Source organism: Cryptomeria japonica, chromosome 9 (assembly GCF_030272615.1).
Source record: "Cryptomeria japonica chromosome 9, Sugi_1.0, whole genome shotgun sequence".
NCBI classification, from domain to species: Eukaryota; Viridiplantae; Streptophyta; class Pinopsida; order Cupressales; family Cupressaceae; genus Cryptomeria; species Cryptomeria japonica.
In genome coordinates this window covers 469980996-469993627 of record NC_081413.1, presented here as the reverse complement: position 1 = coordinate 469993627, position 12632 = coordinate 469980996, and the positions used below count along the sequence as shown (strand labels likewise).

The 12632-nt window shown below is 35.3% G+C and overlaps 1 protein-coding gene across 1 annotated transcript in view; it reads right to left on the bottom strand.

The window, feature by feature from the left end:
* Window positions 1-4609, bottom strand: part of LOC131075939 (DNA polymerase epsilon catalytic subunit A) — a 62467-nt gene extending 57858 nt beyond the window's left edge. The window contains exon 1 of the mRNA XM_058012915.2: window positions 4175-4609. Within this exon, the coding sequence (XP_057868898.2) occupies window positions 4175-4429 (255 nt within the window). The 5' untranslated portion in view covers window positions 4430-4609. The remainder of the gene's footprint in view (window positions 1-4174) is intronic.
* Window positions 4610-12632: the final 8023 nt, after the last annotated feature.

The following is a 12632-nucleotide window of genomic DNA, read 5'->3' as shown; positions in this document are numbered from 1 at the left end:
TTCAACACATGAACACAACACAGAGTCCCACTAATTTACACACACATGCCAAATAGGTGACTATAACGTCCACTTTTTAAAATGAGTTTAGAATAATAATAATTAATAATAAATTAAATATTAAAAAAATATATAAAAATATAATATAATTATAAATTATAAAACATAAACTCACTATTTAATTTAATCAAAAGTCAAGGGGCATGTGAAGAATCACAACCATTGAAGGAAAAAGATAGAGAAGAGACACCAAAGAAGGAGAAGTAGGCATCATTGGAAGAATACATTTTATATTTTTTTATCACTTGTTGTGGAGTATGAATCAATAATCTAACAACCTAAAGACAAAACCCCTCTAGGACAGAAATTGGAGGATGGAAATCCTTAATTTCTCTTGTCAAGTTAATGAATAAAAACCCTTTACTTGGGCAGAAATTAGAAACATTTCAAAGACTTTATATAGAGGGAGACAGCTGCAAATTTGAAAAAAGAATTAGCAAAGGCTAAAGGATAAGTTTTATATTTCAAAAATACATTATAAACTTTAAAATCAAAATTATAATTTTTAGGATAAACATATATTTATAATTAACTAAGTTACCGGTTCGGGTTCGGATTCGGGTACGGATTCGCGGGTTCGGCAAAAAAAAAAATTCTTAGGTACGGGTACGGGTTCGTCCATACATATATACATATATTAATTATAAATTTATATGTATACACATATATTATATATATTTTCAATATATACAATCCATACAAAAATATTTTTTTTATTGTTTTTTGACCCGTGGACCCCGTTTTTGGGAACCCACGGGCCTGGGTTCACCCGGGTCCTCCTGGATTCACCCGGGTCCTCTTGTATTCACCCGGGTCCTCCTGGGTTCGACCTGGGTTCCACCCGGGTCCTTCCCAGGTGGCAATGCAGGACCCACAGGGAACCCGGCCACCTGGGAAGGACCCAGGTCGAACCTGAGCCGGACCAAGACCGGGCACGAACCAGGACCCGGACCCAAGCCAAAACCACAAGAACCGGTAACTTAGATAATTAACTATGCAATCATTATTGCAAGTTAGGGTTATTTATTTAAGAAAATATGAGGAAAATTTAAAAAGGAACATTTCAAAAGATATCAAAGATGTAATCCTGCCAACCTAAAAAGTTAAGCTAACATGTGGTATGCATTCCAATCAAAGACATTTGAAAGTCTACAAGGAAGATGGAGATGAAAAGTTCTATAAAGGCCTGATACAATATTTTTCAGCCATGGTTATTACAAAAAACAAGAGGACATAGATTGTGTTCAAGAATTATTGATGAAAATATAGAAGGAAAACAAAAGGTGCAAACTTGAGACCCCAAAATCATTGACCAATATTAAAGGTTGCCAAATGATTTCAAAGCTAGTGTCCCCTTTGATGAATACTTAGAGGCACCTGAGAACCATTCTCCCAACAAAAGAGACCTATATGAATGCATAAGGAAAATATTCTAACTGCCTAAGGACAAAACCCCTCTAGAATTGAAATTAAAGGACACAAATCCTTAATTTATCTTGTCAAGTTAGTGGACAAAAACCCCTAACTTGGGCAGAAATTAGAAACATTTTGAAGACGTTATACAAAGGGAGACAGCTGCAAATTTGAAAGAAGAATTACAGCAGAGGCTAAAACATAAGTTTATTTTTTCAGAGATACATTATAAGCTTTAAATCCAAATTACATAATCAAATTATAATTTTTAAGAAAAAATTATACTTATAGTAAGATATGCAATCATTATTATGAGTTAGGGTTATTTATTTAAGGAAAAATAAGAAAATTTTAAAAAGAGGCATTACAATGACCACCTATACAACGCTTGAGGCTCCAACCTCCTTTATGGTATCCTTCAAAATTTAAAAGTGGAAGTGTGCATCCTTTCACTTCCCTAAACAATCAACAGCTCTAAATAAACAAAATCCAATTACACATGTGACTATGATATTAATGAGTGGCCAATATAATACTAGTCAACCCATTCATGATAACAGAGCAACCCCTCTTTGACTAACTTTGTATCATGTTCTCTGTCACCAAACTCACCTTAGAATGCTCTCTATCAAGGAGGTTGATGCATATTTTATGTTCTATGGGGAGAATATGAGGGACCATCAACATTTGTTTGAAATAGGGAAACGTGCCACATGAAATGCAATGTCATGGTTTAAGAAAAACTTGGCAACTAAAGATCTACCACTCTCCATGAATGCATATTAAACATCATTACAACACTAGTAGCCCTTCTCTTTCCCTGGGTAGAACTGCAATGTCCCCTTTTTGGATTGCCCTAAATCTTGCCCTTTGTAAATATCAAAGTTTGCTAATTTTCACCCTTATTAATTCTGATACCTTATTAATTCTGATATTAGATAGTGATCCATTGACTTTCTTGTCTTCTTTGATCTTATGAATGATTCCTCCAATTCCTCCTCAATTGAATTAATCTCTTTTTTATATCTTCATTTGTGGGAAGTCACGTCTCTTCATAAGAAATGAGTCATCACCTTTCATTGCTGCCCTTTGAGAATAATAAATTATTCTTCAAATTGATCTCCCTTGGATGTCCTCCTCAAATGAGACTTTCTCCTTTTTATATCCTCCAATGTGAGGGAGAGGTCACACCTCTTCATCATGTATCCCTTTGGCAAGGGACACACCCTTTCCACCATTAGCACTCTTTGAAAGAGTGCAACTCTTCATTATTTCTGTCTTTTGGAAGGAACACAACCTTTCACATTCAGATCTGCACTTCTGATTCCCCAAATTATCCCCCTCAAATGAGATTCTCTTCTCCCATTTATATCTCATGTTTGAGGGGGAGTCACAACTTTTCATTTCATGCCTTTGACCATTCATTAACTTAATTAAAATTTAATTATATTTAATTATATCTTTTATATTTTTATTTTTATTTTATTATCATTAAATTGTATTTCAAAGTGGTGACATTACAAGAACTCTATCTCCCCTTTAGGCAGGCAATGCAATACTCGATTGTGTAATCTATATTAGCATTCCTTTATTTCTTGCCCCACTCTCCATGAACAACGTAGCCTCAACCTTCTTAGCTAGTGTTATTAGTTCACATTATTTTACCCATGCCCACCTACTCACAAAAGATGATTGTAAACCCTTGTGTAGTTTGCACTATAATCCTTGCTATACAAATGATGTAACTAAACTTTTCTACCCCCTAAATTCTTTTCTTGCCTTTCACTATGGCTTTTACAAATGGCAAATGGTCTTTTTAAGATCGAATGGGCTTGGCATAAGATTTTAGGAGATTGAAAAGGAATTCAAATAGATTATATGAACTCACACTACCTACATGTAATGTCCCCGTCCTCTACATCATACTGACCAAGCACCCCAATTTTGTGAAGTCTTTAAAGAGACAAAATTGGAACAGAGAAATTAAAATATACAGAGCAAAAATGAAACCAGCTGATAACAATATTCAGAAGAGGGTCTGATTCCGTCAAATATTAATACCATATAAGGCGACTTGGAGGATATGAACTAAGGTCAACAATCAGCAGAATAAACACATGAATTACAGAAGCAATACAATAAACAATTAAACGATATATCAAAACAGACGGGTGACTGAGTCGATGAAGATTCTAGTCTGAATCGTATCGTTGATAATAATGAATGGCTAATGACCGTCATTTATATTTGGACCAGAATTTGGATAATGCATTAGCATGTTAACGTCCGATGATAAGCGAATCAACAACGGTTACCATAACTATTGATTTAATAAGGAAATCGATAATTATTACCATTGCAAGTTTTAACAATATCCCACAGGATGCAATTAATAGTTGAATAAAGAAAATTATCAAGGGACTTGGGACTTATCTCTTATCAAGGGGCTCATCATTACAAACACACCATATAAGAGAGCGGCCTATTAGCTTTACTGGTGCAAGCACTAACAACATGCAACAGAGACGGTATCTAAGGATCCCACAGTTCAGATTATGTGCCAGATTCAACCATCCATCAGAGTGCAAGTATTCATTGATACCAGTCACAACATTAATTATTTTAAGCGATTACTTTCAAATAAAACATTTGTCAATTATCTCAAAAGGCAAATAAAGTGCGCATTGAAGCTCAAACTTACAGATGCCATAGTAAGAAGCCATCCTAAGCGGGGTTCGCCTTCAGTGAAGAGATCGAACCCTAGCTTGGCCTCTAGCTCCTCCTCTGCACCACGCTTGATTTTATTCAGACCAGGTCTCTTGCCGGAAGCTCTGCCCCCTCCGCCTCCTCCTCTGCCTCGTCCACCCCCTCCTCTGCCGCGCCCACCTTCGGGTGCATTGGATCTGTACCCCACGCCTCCACCAGACAATTTTTTGCCTCTGCCTTGAGCGCTCATGCTTTTCTCTTTCTGGTTTAGTTGAGCTTAGAGGAACTCGAACTGTGAATGTCGAGTGAGATCGATTTTCAGTGAGGAAGGAAAGCGCAATTTGATTCAGAATGTGTCGAAGTGTAGGAGAGAGTAATTTGGCGGCAAATATTACGCGCGGGAATGTCAAAATACATTTTTTAAAGTTTTGCAAGAAGTTTCTGGGCTCGTTTACACGAATACTTCTTTTATCATTTAGTTAAGGTCCTTGTTGAGAACGTGAGTGTGAATTAAAATTAAATAATTTCTTGATTTTGTGTTTTAGTGCTGATTTTCAGTGTTTATTTAGTTTGAAAACAAATAGAGGTATTATTTTCTTTATTATTTAGAGACTTTGCATTTTTGAGAAATAAATAAATATGTTCTCAAATTTTATTGTTTATATACAAGTTGTATGTTTTATTTATGTTCATACATTTCATTATCATACACTTCACTTCAATCTTGTGTTATGAATTTATCTTTAAAAAAAAAATTGATTATGAGTTAAAAGTTTATTATGTAGGGTCAAATCTTAGTGGTTAGTAAGATGTAGCTTTTATCTTGGATTATGATTTTATGAAGGTGATCACTTAAAATTTCTTAGTGAGTGATGTAAATAAAAAAATGAGCTTTTTCTAGGTAGAAAAGTCTTCTAGATTTTTGTATTATTTTTAGTATCATATGACAAATTTTAAAATCTATATTATTTAAAACTTTAAATTTTTAGAATGGTGTCATAGCCAAAGTGTTGTAGATCAATTGGTTGAGCACGATTGGTGAGGATGATGGTATGTAATATAAAAGTCAACCATCAAGGTTCAAATCCCTGGAGGTGTATTTGGGCCAAGTTTGACCTCGGGATGAATTTGATGGGTTAGATTGCCCCGCACATGGTTGCCTAGTCGAAGGCGACTTTTGGTTTAGATGTATGTTATCTCATATCGTTATAATTTGCTATATAAAGGTAGAGATGTCAACATCTATGTATTTCGACTTGTTTCCATCAGAAAAATGTGACATGAAAAATGTCACAATAAAAAATGTGACATGAAAACTTCCACGATGTTAGAGAAAACTTTCTACATAACATTTAAAGGTCACATGAAGTCTAGATAGAGATATGAAGCCCTTTGTGTAAGCTAAAAATTTGGCCTCTGTTGTTGGCCTCCTGTTCTACTCTCTCGAGATTCCTTGCTAATTTCTTAGTGCTCTTTGTTGCTCTAAAATTCTTAGTATCGTTTCTTGCCTTATGGAGTGGTTTTTCTTGTCTTTCTCATCCTTTTCTTTGACATTTTTATATTTTAGTTTATTTGAATTAGTTTTCCTTCTCTTTATCCCTACTTGCCTTAGGTGCCTAGGTCATACCGAGAGTTAATGCCTGGGGGCAATAAAGATATGGAGGCTTTAGAATCAAAGCTACTAGGAGGGGATGAAATTAGTGCTACTAGCAACAAGGAATCCCAAAACAAATCATTTTGAGATGTCTTGACAAGTGATGAGCATGAGAAAGTTCCAAAAGGGGCTAGGTTCGATGTTTGGGTGGGCAGAAGTTGAACAAGATGAAGAAGAGGAAGGTAAGTTGTCTCCTCCTCCCTTAAAAACATTGCCCATTGAGTCGAATGATGTTATGATTTTATTTGTCAGTAAAGAAGAAAGTAGATTAAGAAAACATTGTTATCTTTTTTTGTTAGTGTTGATAAGGAAGATATTTGTGTGCGGTTTTTTATGAATGGATATCAAATGTTTGGGGCAAAAAGCTTGGCCTCCATGTTTTTAACTGTAGAATGATTTAAAAGGGCTTGTTCGTAGTTGTTTTCAAAAATCATACCATTTAGAAAAAGGCTTAGAAATAAACATTTATGGAATGTGAGGAGATCGATCTTTAGAATGCTCTCTTGGCCCTTGTATATATTAAACAAAGAAGTTTTAGCATTTTTTAGTACCTAGATGGGTTGCTATTAAGATTCATCTGCCCCAACTTTGGACCTTTGTTCCTCGGGTTCTCGAAGTGGAAGTTTCACAAGCTACTCTCCCCTATTTGGATGCAAGAAATCTTGTTTGGCTTGTTGATAAAAGGTTGTCATTGATGTCAACGGTGCTAATCAATTATGTCATTGATGTCAAGGCATCCGAAAGATTGCAATTATTATCATGTCTTATAAGAGAATATGAGTTTCAGATAAACAAAAGCAAGTATGTTTAGTATCTCTTAATTTTATCACTATGCAAACTAGTATTAGCAATTCCTAAGTGTATATCAGTTGTGTCATTGTCTCATAGTATTTGCAATTTATTTCTAAGGTATGTTCCTTATAAACAGAATGTGCACTCAGTTGTATTGTCATGGTGTTTGACTCCACATTCCATCGCAATTGCATGTTATGGCTTGCTATTTGGAAGATAATCAATACTACAAATAAAGTGTCATATTTCAAAGTTTTGAAGGCTAAGCATTGGCAAACAAAAAGTTAGAAGTGACTAAGTGTTCACCAAGCTACGTTGATCGATTATGTTGTTGTTCTAGATGGATGCACCATAAGATTGTTACCTATCAAAGGTAACATGTGATTGTTCATTGGGGACAATGAAGCCTGTATTGGGTAACACATGTGGATGTTCATTGCACCTAATAGAGTCTATATTGGGTAGCACATAGTGTGCTACCTCTCCTAGTGTAATTTGTGGGCTTTTGGACCAAGCCTGTCACACATTTGGTTTAAGGTTTATTCTTGAGGCCAACTTGCAGATATTGTAATCACATTTTAGGTCGATGTGTGATTGTAATCGTCATTGTAATACATACATATATAATTGATCTAGGTTCATTCCCAATATGCCTATTAGAGTTTATGTGCAAGTATGCGGGTGATGATAAATGGCTAGCATGATTAGTGTGTGTGGATTCATTTGAAGATCTTATGCATAGTGTGGGCATGTTTTGAACATTGATCAAAAAGGGAAGAATTTGAAGAATTAGCCTTGAAGGTCCACGTCATATATCTTTGATATTCTATTTAGATTGTTGTCTCAAATGCTAAGTTGGTGCTCAACTATTGGGTTAGCGGATTAGTGTCTCTTATAGGTTGGTGCCTATAAATGTAATTAGAGATTGGTGTCTCCAGTAGGTTGGTGCCTACCACATTATAATTTATTCATTGTATCTTTGTGAGGCTGGTTTTGGGCATTAGATCCAAGTAGTTATTCTCACCATGGTTTTTCCCTTTCGGGTTTCCACATAAATCTGATGTTCATCTGTTTGGATGTGTGTTCTTGACTAGTTGAATCATAGTTAAGAATAAACTAGTAGATACAACTAATAATGATTTATGTTTGAGATTGGTTGTGATACTTGGAGAAGGCATTAATGGCAATTAATTGGCATATACTGAGTCACCCCCCCCCCTCCCCTCAATATATCAGTGTGCTTTACAATTGGTATTAAAGCTAAGTTCTTTAAAAGAAACTTAACAACTTGAGGTAGATCTGCGATGGCACATTCAATTATTCGAGAAGGTCTTTCTTCAAACAAAGCACCATTGTTTGATGGATCCAATTATGCATTTTGGAGAGTAAGGATGGAATCCTACTTAATGGCTTTAGGGTTTGATGTTTGGCAATCTATTCTGGAAGGTTATGAAACTCCAAATAATTCTCTGAGATCGGGTAATAAATAGAGCATGCCAGACAAATATAGAAAGATAGGAATTTTATTCTATGTGGTCTAGGTAACTTTGAGTTTGTGAAGATAATGCATTGCAAGACTGCAAGAGAAGTTTGGGACAAAATTTATAATATCTATGAAGGTGATGATAAAGTCAATTAGGCAAACCTTTAGACTTGTTGGGGGCTATTTAAAAGTTTGAATATGAAGGAGGAAGAAAACTTTGTTGCATATTTTCTCCACGTTGATGAAGTTGTCAATACTATCAAAGGACTTGGTGAAGAAGTGAAAGAATTAGTGATTGTTAAAAAGTTACTCATATATCTTCCCTCTAAGTTTTATTCAAAATTATATACAATGGAAGAATCCAAATATCTAAATAGTTTGACTATGGATGAGTTAAATTGGACATGAACTACATATGAAATAAGAATCTTAAAAGACATATCTCCAAGAAAGAAGGCATCCATGGAGAAAGAGGATTCATATTTTAGTGAATATTCAGATACAAACGAATCAAACTTCATGAGGAAAATAAAAAGAGGCTATGACAAGTATAAAGGTAATTTACCATTTAAAAGTTTCAATTATGTTTAGATAGGTCACATTGCATCGAAGTGCAAATTAAGAACTGACAACAACAACGACGTCTTGTATGATGAGGAAGAAGGTTACTCGTCTGAGCACGATGAGGACACTTCCAGAAGTGAAAATAAAAAGAATCTACTCATGGCAATGGAAACCCCAAGTAAGGACGTGGCTAATGTGTACTCTATAAATGAAAAAGAAGATGTTGAAATGGATTTTGAAGAACTTTGTAATGCTTACAAGGAGATTAAGAATTTTAAGAAAAGGATTCTAAAACATGAACTACAAATTTAAGAAGATTTAAAAATCAAAGATGTTGATTATAGAGTTGAAAGATTAATTGGAAGAAATAAAAAGGAAAAGTGGTAAAGTTAAAAGACCAAGGAGGACTGTGAAGGACTGGAGGCAAAAGTGGAATCCCTAAGAAAGGACTTAGAGAAAGCATACAATTAGCTAAGAAAAAATGAAAAGTTTGAAATGAGTATTAAGATCTTAGACGAGATTATATGCACTCAAAGAGAACCACACATCAAGACCAACATTGGGTTCAATGAAAATCAATTCAGTAAGGCTACCAAGGTCTCCATAAAGAAAAATGCAAAAAAATTGGATGAGCGTGGTTTCAAAATATCAGGATTTAATTGTAATGGTTGGAAACAGGGTTCACTAATTTAGTTATGTAAACAAGGAATCAACCCACTTCTAATTGGAATTACATTAAAGAAGGATGAACTGAATAGATTCAACCTCAATTATATGAAAAGGGTTGAATGTTGATTGAATTTAGTTCCCTCTTGACTGAGTTGAAAGTGAGCTATGGGAATTGAATGCAAGAACTATAGTTAGGAATGTGAAATAGACAAAAATCAACATACACTAACAATCTCATGTCAAATGTGCAAACACAATTTATAAATTTGGAAATAGGAAGCAAAGAGGGACTTGTGTCTAAAACCTAGACTCGAAAGTGTATGACAATGGAGCTTGGGCACCCTTGTCTAGGAGCTTGGATGTGAACAATTGAGATACTTTCAGGATCAGGATATTGCTCATAATCTTTCCATGAAGTTTCACTATAATAGTGTCGAACAATGGAGCTTGGGTGACCTTGTCCTCCACTTTCTACGTCTACAAAATTAAAAAAAGGGTGTATTTTTATAGGGGTTTGCCTAGGTCAAACCCCAAGCTAGAATTAGCCCTTGAATGAAAATGATAAATTGAACGAAAATATTTGATGTAGAATGTTGAATGTTATACCTCAAGCTTGATGTAATTGATGATTGTTGATGATGTAATGATCTCTTAATATAATCACAATTGTTGATGAAATAAAATGACACGACATGACAAGAATTAAACAAATCAATCATAAACATGTGCTTGCATGAAGATTTTGTATCTCGTTGATCCATGATGCTTAGATATGAAGAATGCTTGAAGGATATGGTGGGATGAAATGTCACCTTAATGCTTGAAGATAAGAGGATTATGGATGATGAGTATAGGTGGATGATATAATGAATTGAAAGGATTCTCTCATATAGGGTTCTCAAGGTATTTCGTAAGTAAGGTCAACCTCCAGTTGTCATATCGATGTATTGACATTGGGAACAAATTGGCAAGAATCAAGCACTGACATATCCAAATTTTAGCCCAGAATAGGGGGACAAGGGCACCCGAATGTCCTTGTCCACGTAAAACAAGGTGAAATAAAAATGAAACATGTGCGTTTGGTCCCAAGACAATGGTTCAAATCACCGTATAATTAGATGACTTCACTTTTTTAGTATAAAGGCCATAAATACACTTGGAAGAGAGCTAGGAGGATACTCGCTAAGGCAAGGGCACAAAAAGTAGTATAAAATTATAAAGGGTTGTGATTTATGACACTACACCCATCAACCCAGAATGATTGAAGACTACAAAAAGGAGGATGAAAAGTTCATCCATGTTCACAAACAAATAAATTAACCTTCAAGATAAAATCCGAGTGGACTAGTATGTAATTCAAGGTTACTGTGTCCAATTAGTTGGCCCTATCTTTTTCTCTTTGATTTAAAATTTTGAGAAGAGACCTTGAAATAAACCCCATGACCATTTTTCCTTAATACCCTTAATTTTTCATGTTGTAGGTTGATCTTACTGTAATATGGTGAAATAGGCCTTCACAAGTTTATGCATGCAAACTAGGAAGTAGACCTATTTCAAAAAGGCATCACATTAAGGAGACATGGGATCAATATATTCAACCTCAAATGTTGATTAGCTTCCACCTCTCTTTGTTTGAGTTGAAATGGATACTACAAAGATGTAAATTGAACATTGGATCTAGGGCTAAAGATGGAAAATTGATGTAAATTAACATGAACTAGAGGCTTCACATTAGACATGCAAACATAAACACAAATCTAGAATGAGGAAGGTGAATAGAACTTGTGACTAGAATTCGGGCCTGAAAATGCGGGACAAGGATGCTCTGAGTGACCTTGTCCTCAAAATATTTAATGTGGACAACATAAACCCTATCTAGATTAGAATGCTACTCAAAATCTATCCCAAAAGTTTTTCCATGAATTTATCAAACATAGGTTTGTGGGCCGAACTTGTCATTTGCTTTTTGCACCTACAAAAGCTAAATCCGATCATCTCTATCTACTTTGCCTAATTCCATAATTACAACTTCTAAACCCGCAACATGCACTTGCAAAAGAGAGAAAGATATTGGAAATAGGGGTTTTCCTAGTTCAAACCCCAAGTTTAGAATTAAATCTCGAAATTGAATTGAAATACTGGAGTAAAATGTTGAATATTATACCTCATATATGTTGTAGATAATTGAACGTTGATGATCCAATGCTATTTCAATGTGATCACAAGTGTTGTTGCAATAACAAGACATGTAATGACAAGACATAAAATGACCAAATCATAAACCCATGTTTGCATGATGATTGATGTAATTTCATGTTGGACGTGATGTATAGATATTGAAGAATGCTTGAAGGATATGGTGGGATGAAATATCACCTTGATTCTTGAAAATGCTTGTGGATGCTAGTGCTTGAAGGTGGATGATAACGAATGCTTGTGATGATCAAAATGAAAAGGACGAATACTCTTATATAAGGTTCTCAAGGTATTTCCTCGATTAGGCTGACCTCCAATGATCAAATTGAGACATCGTGATCCAAAACCAACTGGTAGGAAGTGGGCACCAACACATTCAAATTTGGACCCAGTTTTGGGGGACAAGGATGCCTTAGGCGTCATTGTCCAAGACAATAGCACCCTAAGTGCCATTTTCCACCCAAAATAAGGTGAACAAACCAAGGATAAGGTGTGCATGACCTAAGATAGAGATTTAAACCACCATGCAAACAAATGGCACCAATTTTAAGGTAAAAGGCCAAAAATAGAATTGGATGAGAGATAAATTGGATCACACTAAGGCAGGGGCACAAAAAGTGGTGTAAATTATACAGGGTTACAATTTATAATGCTACATTTAGCCCCCCCCACTTTAGTGGAAGTATGAACCTACACGCATAATCACAATAAAGTAGTAGAGATAGAGGGAGAGAGAGAGAGAGAGAGAGAGAGAGAGAGAGAGAGAGAGAGAGAGAGAGAGAGAGAGAGAGAGAGAGAGAGAGAGAGAGAGAGAGAGAGAGAGAGAGAGAGAGAGAGAGAGAGAGAGAGAGAGAGAGAGAGAGAGAGAGAGAGAGATTACAAGGCTCCCATCTTAGGATCTAAAAACACACAATCACATACAAGGACACAAAAAACAAGATAGAAACCAACAAAAGACAAAAAGAGAAACAAAGATAAAAGACACACAAAAAGGGGTTAGTACTAAAAACAAAGGCTCCAAGTCAACTAGTTAAAGAGACCTGGATAATCAAAATGTCTCGACTGCTTATATCATTCTCAAAATGTTATTGCAAG